Raw genomic sequence first — 14,950 nt, 5'->3', positions numbered from 1 at the left:
TGGAAATGTAGACTGTGTCACAGGTAGCTTCACACGTATAAGGTTAAGCCTACTAATCATAGACGGTCTCGAAGCGCCTCCAAATCTAGGTTTGTGAACAAAAATTTGCAAAACTTATTTGAACTACTCTTTGAAGTAAAAGCAGGGTTCTAAACTTACCAAAGCAACGGCTGTGGTTATCTTAGTGCCTCCAGAAGCTCCGAGCACCATCTTGGCATTGCCTACACTATCAGAAATAATGCTAGGACTCATGGAAGATAAGGGTCTCTTTCCTGGCGCGATGAAGTTGGCCGGGGAGGGCTCCAGGCCGAAGTAATTGGTGATGCCAGGTGAGGAAAAGTCGTCCATAACGTTGTTCATTACGATGCCCGTGTTTAGAGTTGTAAAGCCGGAGCCGTAACTGTAAGATAATACGAGTTAATGTATGATGATACCGGGGGTTTGATTGTGCACCTACATAATTATACAAATTTATATGGACATATTAAATCTCCAGCGGCGCTCCCAATCTATTTTTCGGCTGACTACAAAGGCTGTGGAGCTTTCATTATAAATTCTTAGATAAAGTTCAATATTAAGATGAACTCCGCGCCGTACCTTTATTGGTTGTCATTTATGATTATTTGGACAACACTTACTAGTAGTTAATAGAGCTGGTGACGGACACAGCGTCTCCATTACTAGCTATGACAGAGATGTGTGCAGTGCCAGCATCAGGCTGTTGGTACACCTCCGCACCGTATATCGAGGAGTCATTGCTTGTCATTGAGTCGTTGATTCTGCCGCGGATCTCTGCCCCATATTCAGGTTGCGTCACGTTTTTAATTAACTGAAAAAAAAAGATACGTTTTTCTGATACGATTTTGACTATTTAACTTAAGCCAAACCAAATGGTCCCTAAGAGGCTACCACCACAGTCCTCCAGCTTGGTACTATTGAAAACGTAACTTACTTTCTATGCATCTCGCTCGTACTCGCATATTAGTGCGAGCGAGATGTATAGAAAGTAAATTACGTAGACATTAGCGTACATGTCAGTTTTGACACTGCCAGTGACTCAGGGTACAGGTACCGATTTAAAAACTGTTTTATCGCGTTAAACTACTATAACAGCTGAAAGTAAATACCCAGCATAGATACCTATTCGTATGTCTAGGTTAAAGATATATCCTAAGTATAAAAGTTCATGGTTCTAGTATTTATGTTTTGTTATTTTGATTTGAAATATTTGTATGGTGTCGACAACTAGTCTAAGTAAATACTTAGATACCTCCGTGACAACCAAATTATTTTTCTTACGACGAATTTAGATCTTCTTTAAGTACATACCTCATCTAACTGCAGAAACGCAGCATCCCCCAGCCTAGTTCTCGTCGCGTAGGCGAACTTAAATGCCTCTATAATCCTATGATATGTGAGGATCTTGTCCTCCGTCGTATTGATGCTCTGCGGCCCGAAGCTGTACCCCGACAGTACGTTCAGGATGTTGGCCAGGATGAGCCCACTGCTGGGCGGTGGGGGTACGTGTAGTCTATCCCCGTTCTCTAATCGTACGTCGATGGTCTCGGTTATTTTTGCCCTGAAAGGAAGAAGACGGTTAAATGAAAGAAGTACTTTTATTAATTAACACTCTGATAAGTCTGATAACTGATAATTAAATATGCTTAATTGGAATTAAACTTATTATTGTGTGCATTGGGTTAACATCAGGAGCGGAATAATTTCGAATACCTTGATAAACGTTGCTCGAATGTACAAAGTTTAACGTGTCGATCTCAAGAAACAGGCAATAATTCAATAAAAATCGGCTTTAGGCACTTTGCATAATATGTCCGTATTAAACTGATTCGGTCTACCTAATTGATTACGTGTGTAAATTGTTAAACCTTTATTTGAAGTAGGAAGGTAGTTTGTGCACTGGTATGTACTTATCCCCCACTTAGTATTTAAACTATGTATTATATTTAAATTTATAGTAAGTACGTTATTGGTGTCGAACATGCGTTGGTGTTGTTATTATTGATAATAGCTTTAATATTTTTGTTATAATTCCAATTATAGCAAACCTGATGGAATATTATGGGTGAATGTAGGTGATATATTGTTTTGATGCAAGCAGCGCTATCTCCTTAGGTCAGAGGGGATGACTATTCACGCAAACATTATTATTAATAAATAGGAAAATGTTATTAAACGCGACGGTTTGTAATAAGTAGGTAATGTAAATTGCTTATAATGTGATTGTGTTTTAAACACTTGACTGAAAGACCATTATACCTCTACTCGTCATAAGACATCTGGGTAGGTATCCGCGGCAACAAATAATAATACAGTGAAACCTGGTTAAGTGGGACCTGGATAAGTGAGAAACCTCTATAGCTGGGACGCATGGTGCGGTCCCGACACTTTAGCACTGAATTACCTCTGTTACTGAGAAAAAACGAACCTCTATAACTGGGATTCGTTGTTGTGATTTTATAGTCACATTTACCTCTATAATTGAGACAGAGAGTGTATTTTACCTCTTTTACTGAGACTATATTTATAAGATTACATTTTCCTAATTGTTTTTTAGAATTTTATAGGGAATTGACCTCTGTATCTGAGATAACGTCAATCTATGACCTATCTAACTTGGACTTCATTGAACAATTTCCGTATTCTTACTAACTCTTAGTCTATCCACAAATTCCGCATTTGCCTAATTGTGTCTAAATAACTTCAAGTTTGATTAATTAATTTATGTAAGTAGTTAAAACTATCGAAACGAAAGCTGTTATTTTGGTAAGTAACACGAAAAAATAAAATTTCATTTATTAAATTTCTAATAGGTACGCAATGAAGTCTGTATCAAATTTAATTTAATTTTGAAATATCTAATCATCCTTCGAAGAATCATTCAAAATAAATTCAAAGATTGTTTGAACAGACTTAAAAGATATTTAGGGACAAGGATTATTTTACCTTATTTATTTTTAAAGATAATCACTAAATACCTTATTAACCACCTCTATAACTGAAATATACTCTATTCTCACCTCTATTAATGGAACCCTCTATAAATGAGACAAAAATTTATTTGTACCTGGCTAACTGGGAGCCTGGGTAAGTGGTAAACCTCTTTAAGTGAGACAAATTTGCTCGTCCCTTGAGATCCCACTTATCCAGGTTTCACTGTATATAATACCATAATACCTAAATATACGTATTATTAAATTTATTAATGACTCAGTTGGTGATATCATCATCATCATCATCATCAGGCTATATTAGTCCACTGCTGGACATAGCCCTCCCCTAAAGAGCGCCAAAGCGCCCTGTCTTCAGCTTGCCGCACCCAGCATCTGCCTGCAGTCTTTCGCAGATTGTCATCCCACCTGGTCGGATAGCCTGGCCACCTGGTGGTTGGTGATATAGGAGCATTAAAATAAAATTGAAGGTCTCGTATAACATAACTGAATTAGGTACCTACCTACTTAAGTTTTGTGTGTAAATGAACTACCCACTTACGTAACGGTAAGTAATCACTTATTTCCCTCGCCAACTTGGCAGGTTATTACTATCGTGTTGTTGCATTTGCGTAACAATACCTAAGACCTAAGCAGTTGCAGAAACCACAGTACAGTACTTCCAGTTTGGTTTATTTATAAGTAGTTTAGAAATATTTATAAGCAGATTATTTTCGCAGATAAAGTTTCTAAGCAGATTTCAAAAAAGTACGAATTACCTAAGTCATTCATATATTTATTTATTTTTATTTTATATTTATTATTCACATGATAAACCAATGTTTGTAGCTATTTACAGTTTAAATAGTAAGTAACTGGGAACCGATTTTTGAATGTCGATCGCTCGATTTCGTCACTGGAAAATCGGTGGAAAACGGCGAAATGCTAATTTCTGAAATACGAGCGATTGAAATTTGGAATCTTGTGGTATTGACCACTCGATTTCAATTCTATTAGTAGAATTTAAACGCCTAGTAGTGGATATATCATTTAACGAAATACACAAGATCGAGTGGTCGAATTTCAAAAATCGGCCCCCTGAAGGTTTCTGTACATTTCCATAGCAAGTATTCAAATAGACATTGTTGCAAATGCGATATGTTATCGGCAATAAAGACTGTAATAACTAGGATGGTAGTTAATTAGAAATGTTTTGAATAACTTTCTATATTACGCACATTGCGACATCTTATGCTTCGTGGCTAGGGTTTGCAATCCGGATCCGAAATGTATGAAATTATCCGGATCTGGATCCGGATCCGCGGATATTCCCATACATTTCGGATCCGTCGTGCAAACCCTATTCGTGGCTTATGTTTACGCTAAAAATACAGATTTGTTGATTTAATACATATTTTACTTTCAACATATAGTCACTAATTAATTTAGCTGACTAATCAGTTAAGTAAATTAGTATTTTGATTAAGCAAGATTACCTAAATAATACTTTAAAAACAAAAGTACTAAGTACTTGTTAGTAGGTAGTTCGGTGTTTCGTAACTAAGTACATAAAATTGTTTCGCTAGGTCTCTTGTTTTGACTTAGTCATTATGTTGTCTGACCTCGATTAGTAATTAAAAATATGTATAACCGAAAAAATATCGTAAACATAACTTGCACTAATTTGAGATCGATATGACATGTATGAATAAAACACTGAAAGCGTCTACATGCGTTGACTATTGGCCACCTTACGTATAACTCCTATAAGTAGGTATTACCTACCTACAAAGTGTTATCAGTAATAACCTATCACTTCTATACTTAGTATTCACTTCGATGTAGACCGAGATATCTAGTTTTACCTAATATTGTTTATCTTATTATCCATATGTATTTAATTATTATCAGCAGCTTAAAAATGTAAACAACCAGCAGCGTTATCTGGGCCAGAACTATTTTAGTCCAGTTGGAATTAAGGTGTTGATGTAGGTATCTGATACAAACTGGAAATACAAACACGATTACCTATCAAAAACATACCTATCTATCATGATCGTCTTACACATACCAAATACTACTTAACACCTGTAGGTAAGTTGCTTTAATTACTAGGACGGCGCGATTCTGGAAATAAATTAGAGATTAACTAGATACGATATAGTAAAGATATGTGACGTCCCACGGGTAAAGGTACCTCATGGCGGTTGGCGCTTAACGCTATTATTAACGCCGCTCCAATATTATTGCGGCGCTATGCGACGTAAGCGCCAGCTACCATAAGGTACCTTTTCCGTGGAACGTCACATATCTTCACTATTTCATATCTAGTTAATCTCTAATTCATTTCCCGAATCGCGGCATCAGCCGCCATAAGGTACCTTTTGCAGTGGAATGTCACATATCTTTACTATTTCATATCTAAACTGCAAAACGTAATTCAAGACCAAAAAAAGTAATAAATGTTGCTACTTTTTTACTATCGCGTCTTGTATTTATGTATATACAAATAAGTAAATAAAAGTACTTTTTTAAATAGTAGGAGTAAAATTACTAATGAATAAATTATTTTAGCGTGTATATTTATCAAAATGAATTTACTATTTTACAAACAAATTATTGCAGTGGCAACATTTTCTTACTTTTTTTGGTCTTGAATTACGTTTTGCAGTATACATATATAGTGAGTCTCTAATTCATTTCCCGAATCGAGCCGTAGGTTTTACATCAGTGCTTGGTTGAGCATGTATTGACGTATTCATGTAGTAAACAATTACCTATGGTGTCTAGGCATTTAGGTAAACTAGCCACACGATTTGTCAAAAATAATTACCTACGAGGGTCGCACTGAAATATTCGGGAATGGGACACTTAGAAATAACATAATAGAAAGAGGCATATAATTTATAAAAATGTAACTCTTTATAAAACTTTTAAGGTATATTCCATTTGGTTGTCATTTGTATTTAAGAATTACTGGCAATTTGAAAATTGTATGTCGAACATTATTTGAATTTTTGACCAAGTGATTTTTCGGATCATATTTTTAAACGGTTTTCAATATGCCCTCAGCGAACAAATAAAAGTTACAAAGGGCTTCTCTTATTTTTTTATGAACTAGAGTTCATCGTACGCTCGTTTGCAGTTAAAATTAAATATGAAAGTCACTTTCATTTTATCCCATGGGTGATCTTAAAGAAGCATGTCATTCCAAAGCGACGTCAAAAATTAAAATCGCATTTGTGCTGTTAATTAAAAAGACTGCCAAAAAAGTTGCATGTCGGCAGATTTCGACATTCCTAAATATTCATATGACAACAGTAAAAAAATCTTTTATATACATATATATGTAAAAAAAACTTCAATTCCGTTGGCTACTCCACGAATTTCATACAAAACCACTAAGGCCCCAAAATCGCCATACAAAAAGGACTTTGGGATTATGAGCCGTGTGCATTACAGAATGATTACTTTCAAAAGAAAATTTATATGCGTGGTCAGTTTGAGTTTAAGTATGCATTAAAATAAAGATTGACTGTCTAGATGCGACAGTTTTCTCTATTCCCGACATTTTCAGTGCAACCCTCGTATAGGCGCCACGGCGTTAGGTACCTACTTACCTACTCAAAAAATAAGTTAGATATTGGCACTATTTATAAACGTTTCTCAGATCTAAAAAACCGTTGTTAATCGTTTGTCGCTATCCGTTATTTTGACAATTCTGTTTTTTTAGAAAGAGAAAATTTTACAATTGCTAAATAAGGTTAAAGAAAGGTTTATTAGGAACCAATATTTGTGTAAATGTGATGGCCTTTTTTACATGAATCATTTGTGACAAAAAATGAATAAACAAGAATTTGCATGAATCAAGTTACATAATAAAAGCAAAACATTATTTTTACTTCGCTCGATTAACAATATAGCGATAACGCCGATAACGTTCCAAGATTTTCTAGAACTGAGTCACTGTAGTAATAAAAACAAAAGTGGAATGGAGTATTATAAAAGTGGAATATTCAGGTGGATTACTGGTATGGCTCGAATTGTTATTAAAAATTGTAAATAAATGAACACTTGAACAATCTATAGAATGATGAAATATGTGAGTCATGTTACGGCAGGTATTACATTGGCAGATCGAATAATCTTTCAACTTAGCTGGTACAATAAGTGGTTATGGCATTACAACTGCACCGTATAGCTATTTCATGATAACGAAACTGCGTTGTAAAATACATGACTGAAAATTATTTGTAGATTGTTATATGTACTTCCTTTTTTTTATGTAATAGTCAGCAAACGAGCAGACGAGCCGCCTGATGGGAAGCGGTCATCGTCGCCCATGGACATAAGCAACATCACAGGAGCCACTTAAGCGTTGCCGACCCTTGAGAACCCTAAACCTTCCTTCCTTGCTTCCTTTACTTTCTTGATACTTTCTTTCAACCCTACGCATGATAAATAGGTATGAATGATTTTTATGGATACAAATGCATAATAATGCATATACTTAAATACTATACTCATATCAGGATCTGACTATGGCTGAGTATCACTAAGATCGACACTCACGTATCGTACGTGATTCTTATTAAAACAAAGATTGTCGTTATTGCCAATGCAAATCAAAAAGATTTCAGTAGAGCGACAATAAGGGGGTGTACTTTCGTTTCGGCCAAATACATTTCGCCAAATTTCACTTCCCAACAAACGTATCGCAATAGTTTCATTTCCCAAAGGAACCTTTAGCAAAGTTACACTTCGCATATAATTTATTTGGTCAAATTATCATTTGGCATGATTTTACTTTGTCAAATGTTATTAGGACAAAAACTTATTTAGCAAACGTTTTTTATTGTCTAATATTATATTCCAAAAAGATGTTTGGTCAAAATTGTCACTTCGCAAATTTGACAAATAGGCATCTCTATTTAAAGTACTTTTTGTTATGTTATAATAGGTACGTTAAATTCTACGTAATTAGGGTGGGTTGGGTTAGGTTTGAACTGCGATCCTCACAAAACGGAACCGCTATCAGAAAAGTGGGTTAGGTTAGGTTAGAACTGTCACCCTCACAGAATCGAAATGCTATTAGAAAAGTGGGTTAGGTTAGGTTAGAACTGCGGTCCTTACAGAAACGAAATTCTATGTACTAAAAAAAGGTCATCGAAGTGGATTAATTAATTTAATAGAATCACGAGATGTAAAAAAATTGCATGACATTTTAAACTAAAATGTGGTTTGAATATTGGTGGTTATTTACTATTTTTGGGTTACAATGATTACTTTGGTGTTATTTGCTTTAATAGAATAGCAAGATGTAACAAATTTGGTTGTTATTTTACATTAAAATGGAGTTTTAATTTTAGTGATCATTTACTACATATTTTTGGCAGTAAGAATGTTTTTTTTTGACGTTACATTTTACTATGTATATGTAATGATCAGTTAAATACTAGACAAATAAAATTCTGCAGCCTCCACTTTATTGGTATGTAAATTGTATGCCATGCAATATTTTGGGACATGTAAGTTATGCTTAATGATACATTTGACTAAATAATATTTGGTAAAATGAAACTTGTCCAAGTAATTATTTGCTAAACAATAACTTGCCAAAAAAGACTATTGCTAACTGAAAATTTGCGATAAGTTGTTTTGCCAAACATTTTTTTGGGAAATGATAATTTGGGAAACATAGTTTGGGATGTGATACTTTGGGAAACGATTTTGGCCCATTCGTTAGTAAACCCAATAAGGGACTATTAGGTTTCTAAATAAAATGATTTTTTGTGACTTTGTATGCAATATTGCATGTAGTTTCGCAAAATTCGATTAGGCGGGTTAAATTACCCGCTTTACGGCCTAGCCAAGATGAGAAACGTTTGCGCCGTAACGAGCGAAACGGTAATTGGCGCATTATCTATGAAAAGGGACCATATGGTCCCTTAACAACAACAACACAATAATGACAATAATGTCGATGGTGCTTACGCCGCATAGCGTCGCGCGGCATTGTATTTATATCGGAGCATCGTTTAATAATGGCGTAAGCGTCATCGTCAATAAGTTCCCTTTTCATAGATTGTGATTGTGACAATTTCTCTCTATCACTCTTAGATATTAGGAGACGTTAGCTTATCGTTCGGTCTCCTCTGTGAGGTAATTTATTAGGGTTCCGTACCCAAAGGGTAAAACGGGACCCTGTTACTAAGACTTCGCTGTTTGTCCGTCCGTTTGTCTGTCACCAGGCTGTATCTCACGAACCGTGATAGCTAGACAGTTGAAATTTTCACAGATAAAGATAAAGATAAAGATATTTATTTGCATTTCTGTTGCCGCTATAACAACAAATACTAAAAACAGAATAAAATAAAGATTTAAGTGGGGCTCCCATACAACAAACGTGATTTTTGACCAAAGTTAAAGCAAAGCAACGTCGGGCGTGGTCAGTACTTGGATGGGTGACCGTTTTTTTTTTTGCATTTTTTCCGTTTTTTTTTGCATTATGGTACGGAACCCTTCGTGCGTGAGTCCGACTCGCACTTGTCCGGTTTTTTCCTAATATTTTCTACAAAGTTACAGATTAATTGGACGGTATCTGTAATTTGATAACCAACAAATTAGATTGGTGAAATTATATGAAAGCATGAGAGAAATAATTATTTTTTTCCCACTGTATTTTTTTTGCATTTATGTGAACATAATGATAAACTTGATATCATTGTTTGGGTGTGCGAGTTGTGCCCCATTCTTGTGAACACACACAGCTGTTTCAAATACAGAACAATACTGTTAATAATGCTTTCAATAATAACATGGGCTATAAATGAGGAAAATACCTACCGAGCATTCAATAACAACAGCTAACCGTATTTTAATCGATTTCCTTACTGTGTGGTTTAGCTCCAGTTCATTTTAACTTTATTACTTAGATGTATAGGTACCTATAGGTTTTTGTTATTACTATTATGAATTCATATAAGTATGTAATACAATTTTATTTCATTTACGTGAATTAAGTTCAAAACGTACGTATTTAACTCTTTAGATAAATAATACTGGCTCTCTATTTGATGTAGGTAGTCTTGGCTTTACGGCGTGGTTCACTCCGCGATTTCGTCGCTTTGCTACAGGTAGCTAAAAACTCCATCCGTTCGACCCCAATTTTGGGGTTTGCCATAAGCCGCGCGTGGCGCTGTCGCCACCTAGCGGCCATATCTGTGCTGATCCTGACAGACGCGTTTTGTTAGAGAGTGAGTCTTCTGTACCTAGTACTATTATTTATTCTGTGGCTTTACTACCTATCGCTCCCGTATTTTATGTATATCTTAACTATTATCTGTCTGCTAAGCTGTCTACTAAGTAATAAGACTGTTAACCTCCCAGTTAAAAACAATACATAATGTATACCCAGAGTGAATTATCTGCCAAATTCAGGGCTGCCAGTACATAAATCTTGATTATGCGATCCTGTGCCCGCAATTATACGAAATTCGATTGCATTATACGAGTACAAAAAAAAAACTATTATTTTCTATTATTTTAAATCGATTTTTTAATAACTGGTGAATTTCGGTTTTTGGGGAAAGCCCCCAAATTGCGGGGATCTTTCTCTTTTACTCCAATGACAGCGTAATAAGAGTGACAGAGAAAGATGCCCGCAATTTACGCACATGGATTTTCGCGGTTATAGCCCGCGTTGACGTGTATTTAAGTAGTTGCCGTTCTATTAAATCGTATAACAGTATTGGCACACTGTTTTTTGAAGCATTGACAGTAGTTTGACATCGGTGTTTTTTTCGTATCCAATTATACCGATTGACCAATTATACGACATGTATACGAAAATAATTTCATTATACGAATTTCGTAGCTTATTATACGATCTGGCAGCCCTGGCCAAATTTTTGGCCCTATCCGCTATCCGCTGACTTGATATAGTGCATTCAGTTGTCTATTTTTATAATAGGTAGCGACCCGCCCCGGCTTCGCACGTGTTACACAAAACCTTAACTTAAACCATAAACCTTACAACGGTAGCCCCGTTGTAGGTAGATGTAGAGGTCGTCGCCTCGTTTCGGCGATGAGGCAAAGAGTCTTGCAGAAGACTTCGCTTGTCTTTACTATCGACTTCAATAACGTAAGTATCACCGACGTCGTGGTGCAACGCCTAAGGCTATTTAAGAACGGTTCTAACGTCAAAATTCTCACTCATAGTTCCTCAGATCCTCAGCGGAGATGATGCTGCCGACCCTCTTCAGGTCATCCAGGGAGTCCTTGGCCAGGCTAACGTTGTAGAGCTTGTCGCCTCCCCTCTCGGCGATGAGTCTTGCAGGCTTCGCTTGGCTTTACTATTGACTTCAAGAACGCGTCACCGACGTTGAGGTGCAACGCCTAAGGCTCTTTAAGAACGGTTCTAACGTCAAAATACTCACTCATAGTTCCTCAGATCCTCAGCGGAGATGATGCTGCCGACCCTCTTCAGGTCGACCAGGAAGTCCTTGGCCAGGCTACCGTTGTAGAGCTCGTCGCCTCCCCTCTCGGCGATGAGGCGAAGAGTCTTGCAGAAGGCTTCACTAGGCTTCACTATCGTTCCTGGGTTGTAGAAGTTGTTGGTTGACGGGTCCACGTACATTTTTCTGGAAGTAATTTCGAATGTTATTCGTAATCAAATTCATTGATAAGGGACAAACCGTCTGTAGGTATTTGTTTTTATGAGCACTTTGACAGTTCTCTATGGGATGACAACAGCGCCATATTTCTTGTAAATCAGTGGGTTAATGTACGTGATGCACCCTACCCTAAACTGTTTGTAGCTACGGCTACGCGTATAGACAATTACAATAAAGTTAATTAAAATGGAATACTTTATATGGCGACATCACGATCACGTGGTGCTTCCATAGAAAAGCGCTGGAAGCTACGGCCCGATCCCGGCCCAGTATAGCGCGAGTCATCCTTAATTCTATCCAGTAAAGACTTTACTCATGAAAACAAGCCTATTTGTGGCAAGAAATTTGCACCTGCGCCCTTGGATTCATTGAATGATCAAAAGTTCAGTTACGGACGTTAACCTATAGATGTATAATGGAAGTTTGTTAATAAACTCTTCACAAAAAGCCTGGGTCCATTCGGCATCTTAATTCCAAAAAAATATACATATTTACAAGTGCGGTTCTAACCTTCGACCCAGAAGGAAAAGCAAACCTTTTGGGGTTATTCCTATCTCCTCACGATTCGAATTCTTTTATCAATAAAAATACTTACCTTAAAATTGGATCACTCTTGATATACGGCGCGGCCAGCAGTCCGTCGAACATGACCTTGGACACCTGGAAGCCATAGCTACAGAAGCCCATGGTGGGAGCCACCAGGTCCGCCCACGGCAGCTTGCCCCACCGTTTGTGTGCTGCCCACATGCCTCGGAGCTCTCCTGGTACACCTATAGCTAGAGGCCCTGGGGACAAGAAATTTTTGGGTGAATTTTTCTTGTAGACCGTTGCCATGGTTGCGTCTCGTGGGGGTCACTCTTTGTCTTCTGTCATTTGTTAACCGGTTTGGAAAGGTATTTGTTTGTTCAAAAGTATTCCAAATTGGTCCCAGGTTTGTCAAAATCCAGTTCTGTTAATGGGAATCATTTGGAATTGAGAGAACCCCTCAAATCTTGATGGATTCAGATCCAAACCTTGAAGCTTTCAACTTACCCGAAGCGCAAAACTTTTTAGTGACATGAAGGTTTAGCCAGACAGGAACGAGTCCTGCAGAATACCGACCGCGTAACTCATAATAAAAACTTAAAAATAAAATTGGAAAATAAGCTGGAAAGTAGGTACATTACAAATTGAAAGACATCTATCTTTTTTTAAGGAGGAGGGAAGGGTCGATTGCACCAAACTACATATATCATCGTTCAAACGTTCGCAAAATTTTATTGTATGGTAAATTCTACAGTTCACTGCGGTGTGGCGTTGATCTATCCGCCAATTGTGGAATCGTGGTTTGTGCAACTGGCCCTTATTAGAGTCACACGATGCCAATGTTCCTGATCTTAATCTAATTGACCTTTCGGTAATTCAGCAAGCCATGCGCTCCATATATCGGCAATGCCTTAGTGAGACGGCGTCGAGACCGGATGGTCGAAGAGAAAGCTTTAGAAACCTTACCGGCACCAAACGACTGCAAACGCTTCCTTATTAATAACAGTTCACTTTTACATCTGTCGCTTTACTGTTTGAAGAATTAATTTTTAATTGCCTGACCGTGGAAGGGAGGTGGTTTTGACGTAATTCCTGTCCATGAAAATTCCTGTTTTTGCAAAAAACAACGTATTCTCATTTAGCTTTTCTACCGTAACTCTTTAGTATGATGGCCAACAAATTACAGTTTACAGGCGGTACAGAAACTAACGGAATGTTACCATGAAAAAATAATTTATCCGTTAATTTAACCACAATAACTTTAACAATAACAATTTGATAAATTAACAATTATATAGAATTACGGAACACGGTAGGCAACTAGATAATAAATACAGATAAATGTAAAATAACCGCATTCATTTGTTTTTGTTATTTAGCACAGAATAACAAAAAATACCTACAAAAATACATTAAGTACCTATTGTTCTCATTCAGTTATATTTCTACACCGAACATAAGTGTTTAAACAATTGCAGCACAGAGAATAATAGTTTTAATGATAAATAAAATTTATTACAAATGTGGCAATCCATATATGAGTCATAGGTAGGTACCTAAGAACTATTGCGCATTGTAGATTTGACTATTTCGAATATACCTATTCCATATAGTCAAATCTACATGTTATTATATCAAAAATAGGCTTAATATTTAAAGTAGAGAGAGGGCAATTATATAACAAAAATTTAAATAAATAATTCAGGTTTATTTATTATACCTAAGTAATATTATTACTCCAGTTACTCCCCCATTTAATTGCTATTTTTATACAGCCTGGGAGGTGAATGTAATATTCGGAAATGTCAAAATTTAAGAGAAGCATTTTTTTAATTTTATTAAACTAAGTAGCCTAGGCAATTCAAATGATTTATCATACACCATCGCCCGCACTGTGAACTGTACATCGGTGGACCTTATGCTCTTTTTTAATAAGGCCCACCGATGTACAGTTAGAAGTGTTGCTGTTTGTAGTTTGTATACACTTTATTTATTGTACAAAAGACAGTCTTCTGTCTACCTTTATGTAGGTACCTACTAACAGTACTAACTCCTTAATAGTACCTTCCTACATATTAATAGCTTTAATGCTTTATCCTTTATTATTGTTGGCCAAGGCAATCGATATATATCCGCACTACTCACTTTATCTTTATATTCAACAATAAAATTTAAAAGTCAATCGTATTGTCGCCTCCGTCGCGCTCCCGCGTGTATTATCGTCTCCTCTAACTGACCTACAAGACATTTATTTTATGTCTGAGCTGTAGAAAGTATTCGGGTTAATATGGGACCGATTTTAGGACACAAGGTCACAATATTAGAGCGAATTTATAATACGCATAAAACAGAACACAATAGTTATTTGGAATACAATTGTGGAAAGTAACTTCCCAACGAGTGGCGATATAATATTATTATTATTGTATAAAACATGACGGAATGCCAGATTTTATTAAATATGTAGTATTAAGAGGCCCACTGATTAATAGTCCGCCGGACGGTATCGGCCTGTCAGTTAGAACAAAATTTTGACAGCTCCGAACAACTGACAGGCCGATACCGTCCGGCGGACAGTTAATCAGTGGGCCCCTTTAGTAAATAATCACATGTCTAAATGAAGGACTTTCAGAGCATCTAATACTCTGTTAATACTCTGAATTTGTACCTTGTAACGTACACACAAACATGATAAGTATACATAGGTAGATATAAACACCAGGTATTTTTTTTGCTAATGAGCTCGTACAGTCCGCAGCAGAAGTTGCTAAGCGGGCGAGGTGTTCAAAATAACCTTGACAC

General features: G+C 36.6%; 1 protein-coding gene and 1 long non-coding RNA gene across 2 annotated transcripts in view; both read right to left on the bottom strand.

Annotated features, from left to right (window-relative positions):
• Positions 1-14,950, bottom strand: part of LOC134670121 (uncharacterized) — a 385,516-nt gene that overhangs the window by 53,063 nt on the left and 317,503 nt on the right. The gene's annotated exons all lie outside the window — the stretch shown is intronic.
• LOC134670116 (glutathione hydrolase 1 proenzyme-like) overlaps positions 1-14,950 on the bottom strand; it is a 41,143-nt gene that overhangs the window by 1,807 nt on the left and 24,386 nt on the right. Inside the window, exons 4-8 of the mRNA XM_063527804.1 lie at positions 12,219-12,408; positions 11,387-11,590; positions 1,330-1,579; positions 639-829; positions 160-400 (exon numbers count right to left, since the gene is read on the bottom strand). Of these exons, the coding sequence (XP_063383874.1) occupies positions 160-400; positions 639-829; positions 1,330-1,579; positions 11,387-11,590; positions 12,219-12,408 (1,076 nt within the window). The remainder of the gene's footprint in view (positions 1-159; positions 401-638; positions 830-1,329; positions 1,580-11,386; positions 11,591-12,218; positions 12,409-14,950) is intronic.

This window comes from Cydia fagiglandana, chromosome 13 (genome assembly GCF_963556715.1).
Source record: "Cydia fagiglandana chromosome 13, ilCydFagi1.1, whole genome shotgun sequence".
Lineage (NCBI taxonomy): Eukaryota > Metazoa > Arthropoda > Insecta > Lepidoptera > Tortricidae > Cydia > Cydia fagiglandana.
This window is presented reverse-complemented; position numbering and strand designations above follow the sequence as displayed.